The sequence below is a fragment of the Pollachius pollachius genome, assembly GCF_949987615.1.
Source record: "Pollachius pollachius genome assembly, chromosome: 2".
NCBI lineage: Eukaryota > Metazoa > Chordata > Actinopteri > Gadiformes > Gadidae > Pollachius > Pollachius pollachius.
The window spans coordinates 10,337,633-10,348,741 of record NC_136935.1 but is presented as its reverse complement, the minus strand read 5'-3'; the positions used below and the strand labels follow the sequence as shown (position 1 = coordinate 10,348,741).

The following is an 11,109-nucleotide window of genomic DNA, read 5'->3' as shown; positions in this document are numbered from 1 at the left end:
TAATTGATCAGTGGGTAGTCGTTAAATGAATAATTCAAATAATGGATTACATGGAGTGTGGTTAAAGTGAACAAGATTCAGACGGTACAATTATTCTTGATGTGATTGTGCTGGTTTAATCCTTCAGAGACATGTTTCTCTAAACAGAGATTAGCCATGATTATTGCAAACAGAGTCCATCATCTGATTATGTATTTATCAGCTATACCATTATATGGTAAGTCAATGATAAGTCAGGTCAATGGTAAATCAGAATGCACCTGCTCTGGAGCGAACACATGCTTTTATAGGTAGCCATTATACACCAGGTGATAGTGCAAAAAAAATCCCGAACTAAAAAGTTTTACATGTCACCATCCAACGGGGTGGAACCTGGTTGAATATGTCGTAGTTTATTTTTTTGTATGTATTAGGCTCCACAAGAGTTTTACATGGATGGACCATCACTATCACACCTATCTCACAAGAATGCATGCCTGCATGAATGCATGAAGACATGCGCGCACACACACACACACACACACACACACACACACACACACACACACACACACACACACACACACACAAGCACACACACACACACACACACACTTCCAACCTGTCCAAAATGCACTCTCTTGCTTCTGCCTGACCGGTTGCCTGGTCTATCAGACGGCATGCTGGGTATTCAGAGTGGGGAGAAGCAGGTGGGTGTTCTGTGTTTAACTCGGTCAAACCAGAGATGAAGAAGAAGAGATATTCAAGGAAAATGAGAGACAAATCGTGACGAGAATGACAATGCAGACAAGAAAGAGGGAGAGAGAAAGAGATTGGGAGAGTGTCACAGAGTCATGGTGTGAGGCAAAATTGTACAGGGGACAGGAGAGAGATTGAGAGAGAGCAGATGAAAGGGATAGAGAGACAGAACAAGAGAGAGAGAGAGAGAGTGTGTGTGAGAGAGAGACAAAGAGAGAGAGAGAGTCCTAGTGTGAGGCAAAACACGACGAGAGAGGCAAAATGAGAGAGAAAGAGGGGAGAAAGAAAGAGGCAGAGGCATGGGCTCGTGGGACGAGGCTGTGTGGAGGAGCTTAATTTCCCAACACCATCTGTTACCAGTCCCTGGGCTGAGAGCTCCACTTATGTCAAACCTCCCACCACCACCACACAGGCAGCACTGCAGAGCCCAGAGAGAGACATAGAGGGAGAGGAGGGGAGGGGGGACACAAGGTGTGATGGAGAGAGAGAGGCAAAGTGAGAGGAGGAAGAGAGGGTAAAAGAGAGGAGAGAATGAGAGAGAGAGATAGAAAAATAGCCTGAGATAGAGGAGAGAGGCGGGAGGGAGATAGAGAGGGAGAGGGAGGGTAAGGAGAGATGATACAGATCACCCAGAGACCTAAATGTTTTTTCTTTTGCGTCGGTCCACACAGCCCCTCCCGTCTACCTCCTGCAACCCCATAACGAGGGGTTTACTGTCAGCCACCGGCCTGCATGCAGCCCAGACTCAGGTCTGAACAGGTTCAGATAAATGAGTCTGCCCGCATGTTTCTGGGTCATAACTTTGTCTGCTGAGACTAAAAAGGAACCTTGTGTGGCCCTCCGAAAAATGTCCATTTATTCAAAAGTTGACTGAGTTTAAAGGTTCCGAATTGGAAGTCTAATAAGATGGACTTGCCCCTATCGGATCGCTATCAGCTTGGTGCAGGCAAGGTGATATATCCTTTTTCTGTCATTTGCACTGGATAAAATAGTCACAACGGATAAAAATAGTTGACAAGATTAGAATTAGATTCTGGATAATGTTGTTTTTTTATGACTCCGATATCGGGGATAATGATCCTAAGTGGCTTTCAGTTCGCCTTTAAAACCTCATTAACGACATTATGGAATTAATGTATAACATATACCTGGTAGAAAAGGGGTTACCTACATGTATATATATACAGTCACTTCCCGCCTCTCTGCCGTCCTGATGGAGGCAGCAGGGGGCCTTCCCTCTGAGTGGTGTGGCCTACATTCAAGACGCATTAAGATTGTGTGGAACCTCTGTGTTCAAGGTTGAAAATAAAATGCCATGCTCAAGTGCAGTGTGGTGATTCAGCTCTACTCCCACTACCTGGAACCATAGAGCTTGTTTGTAATGTTAAAGGTCAAAGGGAAGTGGCATCCTACACTAGTCACTCCCTCTCACTATAAAGGTCCTGTAGTGATTCAGTCGCAAATACCAGCCCTATGGTTTCTGTCTATACAATAAACCCCATCACCTGGTTAAGAGTCCAAACAACCGCAGCGAGACATTGAATAAGCAAACCTGTGGTTGGAGATGCCTTTTGCAATACACAAAAGGACATGGACAAAGGTAGAGTGTGTGTGTGTGTGGGTGTCTGTGTATGTTTGTGTGTGTATCTGTGTGAGTGTGTGTGTAGGGGAGTGGGGAGGGAGGACCCTTAGGACAGCCCCTTCTCAAGCATTTTAATCACTTCATTTACACTCTCTTGCAGGGTATTACTATGCAAATTACCTGGAAAGGTCAGACCGCAGAGAGGGAGATGTGTTCACTTGCAGTGTTTATGAAGAACCAAGTTACTGTGTGTACAGCCTGCTCTAATGGCATATTAATGGCTTTTTTTTTTCTCATTGCGTGGTACACTTGTTGTGGTACACTTAGTCCATTTGAATATTGAAACATGGACGTATAGGTTGCTGCAGGAAAATATGCTGCAACACCTCAGGAGTGGGTGCGCGGTCACGATGTCCGCTTGTTGAATGGCGCCCTCGTGTGCCACATCCAATACTGCAGTTTGAATTCTGATTTATAGTTATTTGTGGCGATATGGTTAATGTTTCTGCAACGTAACTATGTAAAAAGGGAATCAAACACAAAGGAATTTTACATAATCTTGGGGATAGGAAAAAAAAAAGCACATTACAGGAAAAGGTGTGCAGACTAATTATCGGAATAAATAAATTCAGGATGCCAAGTTGCAGACGGAGGACCATCATTAAGGTGAAACAAGGTTAAAACACTACCGTTCCGTACAGGCATCGAACATGACTTGATATTTAGGAATTATTCCCCAGGGAATGAACAAGCTGAAGTACATTCTTATGATAATGTAATTTGCATCTTTAGCCTAGTCAGAAATAAATGCTGGATACAGTGAGTTGCTTCTGCCCCAACATCAAAATATAAATGTTTCACTAGAATTGTTTTTTGTGTAAAAGGCAAATGTTCCTCGGTGCATGTTCTGCATCATGCGTGCTTCCATTGTTTGAAGTCTATTGGGTAGCTCCTAACGTTTGGTCCTCTATACTAGTACAATTGACTAATAAAAACAGATTTTCCCTAAAGTGTGAAACTGACTGGGGAGCTGCTTAAGCATTAGTCAGACATATGGGCATCGACGTCAATGATTCAGTTCGCTTCGAACATCAGGTATGCAAGACAATGCGAAAGATACCATTTGAAATTTAGAAAAATAATGTCATGTCAATTTCCATAGCAGCTCATAAACCCACGATGGCCTTCATGTTAACTACTGTGAATGTTCCTGGGGAACCACCTTCTGCTCTTTGAACAGCCCAGCAGAAGGAAACTGCATACATGTTAGGAGCAAATAATTATCACCAAGAACCAAAGACAAAAAGATTCTGTTTTTTCCCAAACATTTTATTTGATGACAATATACAAGAACATCTTTAGCATGAAGAGCCTCCGGTTTTCTTGGATCACTAGAGGGAGACAAAAAAAAAACAAGTTAGGACCGAGTATATTTTAACATTTTTAATTATCTACTAGGGTAAGGACAGACAAGGGTGGAAAGAGTTGAATAAGATATACTCATTCAATTGGTTTCATAAACCATTAGTTTGTTTAATATGAAGGAACCAAAAGTGCCCACAATTATATTTATGTCAAAGCCACGCGAGTTCTCATGGATAGCAGTTTGTGACAAACTTCCATCCAGTAGAGATTAGAGAAGAGAGTCTGGTTTAAGGGTGATCAACATTACAGGATAAGGTTAAAGGGTTCGGAAGGTGGGGTCTACCAGGATGCTATAGTTGGGAGAAAAAGGGAAGGCCAACACCACACACACACACCACCACCACGTGAGACATGCACACAGCTCTGGGTCAGAGCTTTTTGATGTGCTACCCAACGGCACACCAAGAACAAGTCTACTGTGATACCTGGAACTGACCCTCATTTCTGCACAAGTCCATGGGAAGCAAAATCAAAAAAAGGTAAACAAGATGGGAGTAACGTTAATGGTCTGTGGCATGGAAAAATAAAAGTCAAACACGTCTACATGAGGTATGGAAATCTGTTCAAACTACGGTCTATACACGAATCCGGCTGATTTGCGTGTTAGACAATCTTACGTCAGCCCCCAATACTGCTGTGGCAAGTCTTAATGAATGAGAGTCGGCTGCTGTCCTTTAATTACAAGCTTCTGTTAAATGCACAGGTTCTTCCTGAACCCCTAGACATTGTTAACATAAGTTAAGTTACATAGAAAGTAGTGTAGGGAATAAAAGTGCATTTCTCAGGATAGCTTGCGTTCAAACACGTACCACCGCAGTATTGTGTCTTTTTAACCTCCATTACTTCCCCGGATTGGTGTATACAAGTGTTTTTGGGGCCATAAGGCCGCTGCATGGCAGGGGTAGCATTGTGACTAAGAGGGTGCATAAGTTGAAACCAAACCCAATATGTTTCATTAACTGAGTTAAAGCATTGCAGTTTTAGGCGAGGTGGACCAACTTAACTGTTATTTCGTGGTTGCCCCATTTGTCTGATAATTGCTACAATAATACTGATCAAATTTGATCATCTAGTGTGATCTGTATTAATATAACATGCATTTGTGATTCTGCAGCCTTCATCATTAGATGAAACCTACCACCTGATTACGTTGAATAAAACCTCAAGTTCCACAAGATGCAAATTAGGTCAACAATTTCAAGCCAGCACTAACATTCAAGTTATTAATGAGAAGGTATTCAGTAACAAGCAGGACTAGTTGGTGAGCTACAGGGAGAAGAGTTAGCCTAGGGGTGTAAAATTGGGTCCATCACTCTTGCTCACATGCAACCAGGAGTTAATCTACTCGTAAGGCACACTACTGTGATAAGGGGGGGGGAAGAGTTAGTCTAGGGTTGTAAAATTAGGTCTACTACTCCTGATCATATGCACACACGAGTTAATCTACTCATAAGGTACCCTACTGGGAATGGGAGAAGAGTTAGTCTAGGGGTGTAAAATAAGGTCCATCACTCCTGATTTTAAGCACACAGGACTTAATCTACTCAAGCAGCGTTTACCTTCTATAGTTGCAGAGGAACAAAGTGAATGGAAAGATGACAAAGAAAGTAAAAGAAAGTTAACAGAAAAGAAAAAACAGCAATAGTTTTCCAGTTGCCTAGTGATAGCTAATCAGTTTACAGTCATAACGTCATGGGAGTCAACAGTCATGTTGACTCCCAGGACAGGACGCCGCAAGCTACTAGTGGTCCACCATCCAGTTCAAACACACTGCAGCCATAATCCAAAACACTTGGCGCATCGTCCACGTCTAGATTGCAGTTATGTTGTGATTCTGGTTGAAGTCTAATGGACCACTAGGAGCCATGTTGTGCATCCGTCCATGGACATGGTTCTCAGGTCATAGGAACTTCCATGTGTTGCAGTGCACATGTTCAGCGACATACCTTTTTGCCAGCAGCTCCCACAGCCGCCTTCTTGGTGCCTCGTACTTTCTTCATTCTGTTCTTTCGCTCCTTGCGCTGTTTCCTGGAGGACTTCTTTTTCTCATACAGACCATGCTGAAAAGTAATGAGTTTGAATTAGCGCTAGCGAGTACATACAGTTGACAGACAGGGATAAAAATGAGCTGGTCCCCAACAAAAGACAGGAAAAAAGGACAACATGGCTTATGATTTCCAAATACCCTTCTTAGGTTTACAGAACACTAGAACAGATTTATGTTGTTAATTGTTAAAGAGGATCCAGAATGCTGCAACTACGCAAGTACACAGGGACTGACACATTGGGGTTTACTCACTCTGGCCAGTCTGTGCTTGGGCTCATTCTTCTTGGCGTAATCTAACGAGTCGTAGACCATGGCGAAGCCTGTAGTCTTGCCACCACCGAACTGGGTCCTGAAGCCAAAGACAAACACCACATCGGGAGTGGTCTTGTACATTTTTGCTAGTTTCTCCCTGATTTCAGTCTTTGGGACTGTGGCCTTGCCTGGATGCAGGACATCGACGACCTGTAGAATACAAAGAAAATGAACTGTAAGCGGAAGAGTAATTTGACAATAGGAACTGTACCCCGACAACACAGGTATGATGGACAACTTACCATTTGCTTCCTCTGGAGCAGCCGGTTCGTCATGAATTTCCGGGTCCTGACAGTCACTGTGTCATTCTATCATCAAGAAAGATATATTTCAGTAGGGCATATTAACCTCAACCTCCCTCAAAACATCTGAAGACCCGAACCCTCTTGTCCAAAGCAACAGTCACTATAACCCAAGCACCCCCCGTACATACAGATACAATGGCCACATGGGCCTCAATTCACTCCATCTCGTTGTAACTTAATTACAATATTCCTTCGCTGAAGCCATCAAGGTCTAACAGATTATGTAGAAGATGGTGCTGAAGATCATCATGTGTGCTGGTGCTAGCATGCTATCGTTAGCCACACATGCTAACGGACAACACTGCAAGCTAGTGGTCAACAGTGTGTATCTTTGCTGAATAAAAACGTCACGTAAGACACTGCAAATTGTAGCGCATTGTCTATGCAAAAATTAGGCTTATCACATGTGAACGTTGTATCTAATAAGACCCTGTCCATGGAGATATCTCAACCGATAGTAGACGAGTTAACAAGGCGCTACGGTGGACGAACAGAGTATTCACCAGGTAGGGTTATAAACACGTCTAATGTATAAAATATTGGAACATGGACACAAACAAGGTTTAAGACACTATGTGCTGCTTGTACATCATATGTTCATAAAAGGATTGTTTTGATAATCAACGGATTACGATAACATTTTTGCCACAGTCTCACCATCTTGGCGTTGGCCTTGCTCAGGGAAGTAGAAAAGGAGGAAGGACCAGCGGACAGCCAGTGAAATGCCTGTGGAGAATGTTATTGGTACACCTTTCTTTGCCTGATGTAAATTAAACTATGCACGGAGAAAAACGTTTTTTGAGGGAAACATAACTTTTTGCGTATTGATTAAACGCTGGTATATCTCTTTGTCTGTTTCAAAAAGAGAAATATTTAATAACGGTCGTTTGACTGTTTAGAAGTAAAAATCATGAAAAAAAGTAATTTGTCAGATCGTTGTATGCACATTCACTTTTGAAATTAACCTACGCTTCCAAAACATGTAATGCCAATTATCTGAATAAACAAAACAAATCAGGGTTTAAATGAAAATTATAAAACATTAAAATTAATTACATATAAATGGACTACTTTTTGTTTCTAACGATTGTTGCTCTTCCTATTGCATCATTTGTCAACAAAATGTTCTTGGTATCAGAAAACCCCTATTGAGTTGTATTACTTTATAAACGTTATATTTTTTCATACATTGTATTTCTTTGTCTTTTATTTGATACAACCTAAAAATCCTGTGGCTATGTGAAATAAATACAAATATTTTTGTTAAGTAACTTTATTGATCTTGCTTCAACAATATTCACTGGCTGCGGTGTTATAAAGAAAATAAAGTTAATTATAATCTGAATGTTACAGTCAGGTGGTTTAAAATCTCTCTAAAAGATACAATGTTAAGCCCTCAATGTGAAACCAAACTGCTTGAAATGAATATGCAATATGAATGTTGATGCCAATGAACATATACATCATGCTTACCCTAATGTGTGATGCACAATAAGTGCAAACTAAATCAAAAAAATTATCTGCAAAAAAGTTGAGATTATTACAGCCTAAACCAAATAAAAACCCATGATATATGTTAGGATTTAAAAATTCAACAAGTTCATTTTTAAAATTACAGCAACAAAATATGATCTAAAATAGCAGGAATTCTGTTTAAGAGAGAGAAAATAATTGAAAAGCTTCTTATGGGACGCAATATGAAGACATTGAAAAAAGAGTGCATTTCAACCTAATCTTTCTCAGCTGCTAAATACAATATGTATTTCAGTAAACTTAACTTTGTTTTTACGAATTTTCGTGAGAGTATGACTGGCAACACTGAGGTTTGTTGTTACTGCATTTGGATGTTGATGTAAGGCGAGGGCAGATAAACATAACAAGGTACTGAAAAGTTGATTAAGGTCGTTGGGGAAAGATGCGAAGAATCAGTTATAACATCTACCTATCCCAATACAATCTCAATCTTCTAGAAAACAGAAACTAATGACTGACTGTATACGTGATAAGTGCAAAGTGGCAGATACAGTCCAATAAATAACCAATTCATATAGATTGCCTTCCCTGTGATTTGTTGCATCCAAAAAACAAATTTGTCATGAAACAAGTATCAAAAATGAAATGCATATAGAAATATCATCTATTGTCCATTATTTAATCCAAAATTATATTACCATTGGTCCAGCGGCTATTGTATTCAATTGTGTTTAAACATTATGTGGCCTGCATTTTGAAAACAACCAGTTGGTCAACATTAACACAGACAACTGGCTAAATAAACAACTGAATAGTTGTTTTTTTGGCAGGAATAAGGAAATGCCTATATTTAATTGCAAAAGCCAGTTTGAAACCGAATAACCAGTTGACAGTTATGTTGATCGCCAGCGTGTGTATAAACGGTTATTTAAGTGTCTTTTATGTGTTTCGTGATGTCAGACCTCTTGTTTTTTAGCTTACTCGATAAAACATCATAAGCTAAAAAACAATTATTACAAATGCTTGTTTGAAACGAGAGCCACAATAACAAATTGTGGAGGTGTGACATTTTTCAAGTAAAATATATCTCAACAATATATTGGTAACATATGTCAGAATAACAGTCTGCGATGAATTCAAAACGTAGGTCATTCTCAGGTCAGGTTATTTTGCCACCAGTGTCTTGGCTTCTAGAATGACGACATTAAGCCGTGAGATGTGCACTTAAGTAATGTATCTGTTGGAAAGCACACCCTGGTTAAAAAGAAAAGTATGAAAATGATTATGATCCACTTCCATGCTATGTCGTTTATATATGCAGAGGGTTGGTTACCAAGGAGCCAAACCTCAAACCTTTTAGAGAGTTCCATTCTGCATGATAAATAAAAAATGTTATCTCCAATGGTTCACACACATTAAATCCAGCCGTGAGACAGAGAGAGAGCTAAAGATGGCTGCCACATTGGTTTCTACAAGCCACTGGCGTCAAGAAGCCAGGTCATTTACTTCTTCCCGTGTGCCTCCGTTGTTTCAGATGTCCATTTCAAACTGTGCGTCGTCACCTGGGGGAAAAAAAACAGAACAAAAACATTTTTTTAATTGCTTACTAGAATGTCATAGCCAGGAGACAGCTACTTGGCTATTAAGGGGTTGCTAGATGTAATAATAAGTCAGATTCTACAATTTGTATTTAGAATGAGGGTCCTTTGTTCAAGGATACTCAAGTTGAATTCACATATAAGAACAAATTCTATGTTCAAACCATCCAATCAATCAATGAAACCATTTCAATATTAAGATCATATTTGTTACCCTTAATTCTTATTGCTGTCTTGTAATTCTGTTGTGATTTGACACCCATAACTACTTATTCAGGATAAACAAATGTTATCATTTCTTGTCAGTGCGTAGTTTGAGTAGCCCCCACCAGTACCTGGTTTGCCGTCATGGCTGGTGTGTTTGTTGGCTTCATTCTTCCGGTTCTCGTTCAGAACCGTTTGGCTGGTCACACCGCGGATGACAGGCAGGTGGGCAGGAGGGGTCTGGGCTATGGGGGAATTACGCCTGTCCAATAGGAACTTCCGGTCATAGATTATCCTGGTCCCTTTGACAGGGAAACAAACAAGAGTTTAGTTAGCTGTGGTGAAAAAGGAAGATTCTGATCTCCTTGGAGATCAAAATATAAATTATTTTTTATCACGATTGCTTTATGATTGCTTTATGAATGTAAAGTATATGACTATTACAATTCTATCTTAATGCTAGAGTCCAATTGAATTGCTGAATGAGAACAATTTGCGGAACATAGGACTAAATATGTGCCAAAATATAACCGCAATGTATATACCTTACCTGGGACGTAATAATCGCTATTTGAATTGCAACATTATCTCATTTATTTGTCTCATCCCTGCGCTGCAACCCAACCAATCACGATGCAGTGAAGAGAGGGAAGGCGGGGCAAAGCATTGTTTTTGTTATGATACGTCTGACAGGCCAAGCAGACTGCATAGGCCCCATTGACAAAAAAACACAAAAGGTTCGCAAAAACCCAAACATGTCAACGCATAAATGATTCAAGTTTCAATTAAGTACGATATATTGGGGCAAAAAACAGTCTTACCTCCCGGAGTGGTGGAGAATAAAGTGCCTCCAGGGGTAGTACAATAGTCATGAGGTAGCTGCGTTGCATCGTTGATCAACACCGTCCTAGTCGGGATGGCCCTGCTCTCGCTAAAATGACGACTGGTCGACATTTCTGCACAAAATGGATGACGAATTAAGCTATTGCAGAAACTAAGTGCTATTGCTGCCGACGGACGGTGTATCCCAGGACCTTTCCCACTTTCTTGGTTCTTTCCAGAGCTTGCCCGTCTTCCTTTCTCTCGTCCGTCCAGCCGTCAGCACCGTCCCCTCCTACGGCAAGGCAGGAAGCACCGCGCGCCGCGGGAGGATGTGAAGTAAACGTGCAGCAGACGAGGACAGACGCACGCACACTTTGTCAACGCCTTTTGTTATTATTTCATTGCCCAATTGTTTGGATAAACCTATTTGGGACATACGATCAAATAAACAGATAGATACATATATAATTTTAAAACTTATGTCAACATTAATTTAATCGTCATCGAATATTCTATTAATTTCTACAGTATAGTGATATTGTGCTGAACCTCTCTAAACACTCATAAAATGTAGTTTACTGGGTGGAGTAAATGTTTGACCTA

General features: G+C 40.6%; 2 protein-coding genes across 3 annotated transcripts; both read right to left on the bottom strand.

Moving 5' to 3' along the window:
* Positions 1–3,628: 3,628 nt before the first annotated feature.
* rps24 (ribosomal protein S24) lies at positions 3,629–7,111 on the bottom strand. Of its 2 annotated transcripts, XM_079728735.1 has the most exons (6): positions 7,067–7,111; positions 6,347–6,412; positions 6,045–6,254; positions 5,692–5,805; positions 4,171–4,189; positions 3,629–3,711 (listed from the first exon to the last, which is right to left on the bottom strand). In XM_079728735.1, the coding sequence occupies exons 1-5, from the start codon at positions 7,067–7,069 to the stop codon at positions 4,184–4,186; spliced, it is 399 nt and encodes a 132-aa protein (XP_079584861.1). In that variant the 5' UTR covers positions 7,070–7,111; the 3' UTR covers positions 3,629–3,711; positions 4,171–4,183. The 2 variants fall into 2 exon arrangements, with proteins under 2 accessions (XP_079584861.1, XP_079584862.1); XM_079728736.1 differs by lacking the exon at positions 4,171–4,189.
* Positions 7,112–7,666: 555 nt separating this feature from the next.
* On the bottom strand, positions 7,667–10,819 carry eif4ebp2 (eukaryotic translation initiation factor 4E binding protein 2). Its single transcript, XM_079729339.1, has 3 exons — positions 10,506–10,819; positions 9,816–9,986; positions 7,667–9,444 (listed from the first exon to the last, which is right to left on the bottom strand). The coding sequence occupies exons 1-3, from the start codon at positions 10,636–10,638 to the stop codon at positions 9,413–9,415; spliced, it is 336 nt and encodes a 111-aa protein (XP_079585465.1). The 5' UTR covers positions 10,639–10,819; the 3' UTR covers positions 7,667–9,412.
* Between the last annotated feature and the right edge of the window lie 290 nt (positions 10,820–11,109).

Bases quoted from the DNA above. Each gene is read 5' to 3' on its own strand.
- rps24 (XM_079728735.1), bottom strand. The intron at 6,255-6,346 runs GTAAGTTGTCCA...TGTATTCTACAG, and splicing joins TGCTCCAGAGGAAGCAAATG to GTCGTCGATGTCCTGCATCC. The intron at 5,806-6,044 runs GTGAGTAAACCC...ATTACTTTTCAG, and splicing joins CCAAGCACAGACTGGCCAGA to CATGGTCTGTATGAGAAAAA.
- eif4ebp2 (XM_079729339.1), bottom strand. From the start codon at position 10,638: ATGTCGACCAGTCGTCATTTTAGCGAGAGCAGGGCCATCCCGACTAGG. The intron at 9,987-10,505 runs GTAAGACTGTTT...TCCCTGTCAAAG, and splicing joins ATTCTCCACCACTCCGGGAG to GGACCAGGATAATCTATGAC. The intron at 9,445-9,815 runs GTACTGGTGGGG...TTTTTCCCCCAG, and splicing joins CAGCCATGACGGCAAACCAG to GTGACGACGCACAGTTTGAA.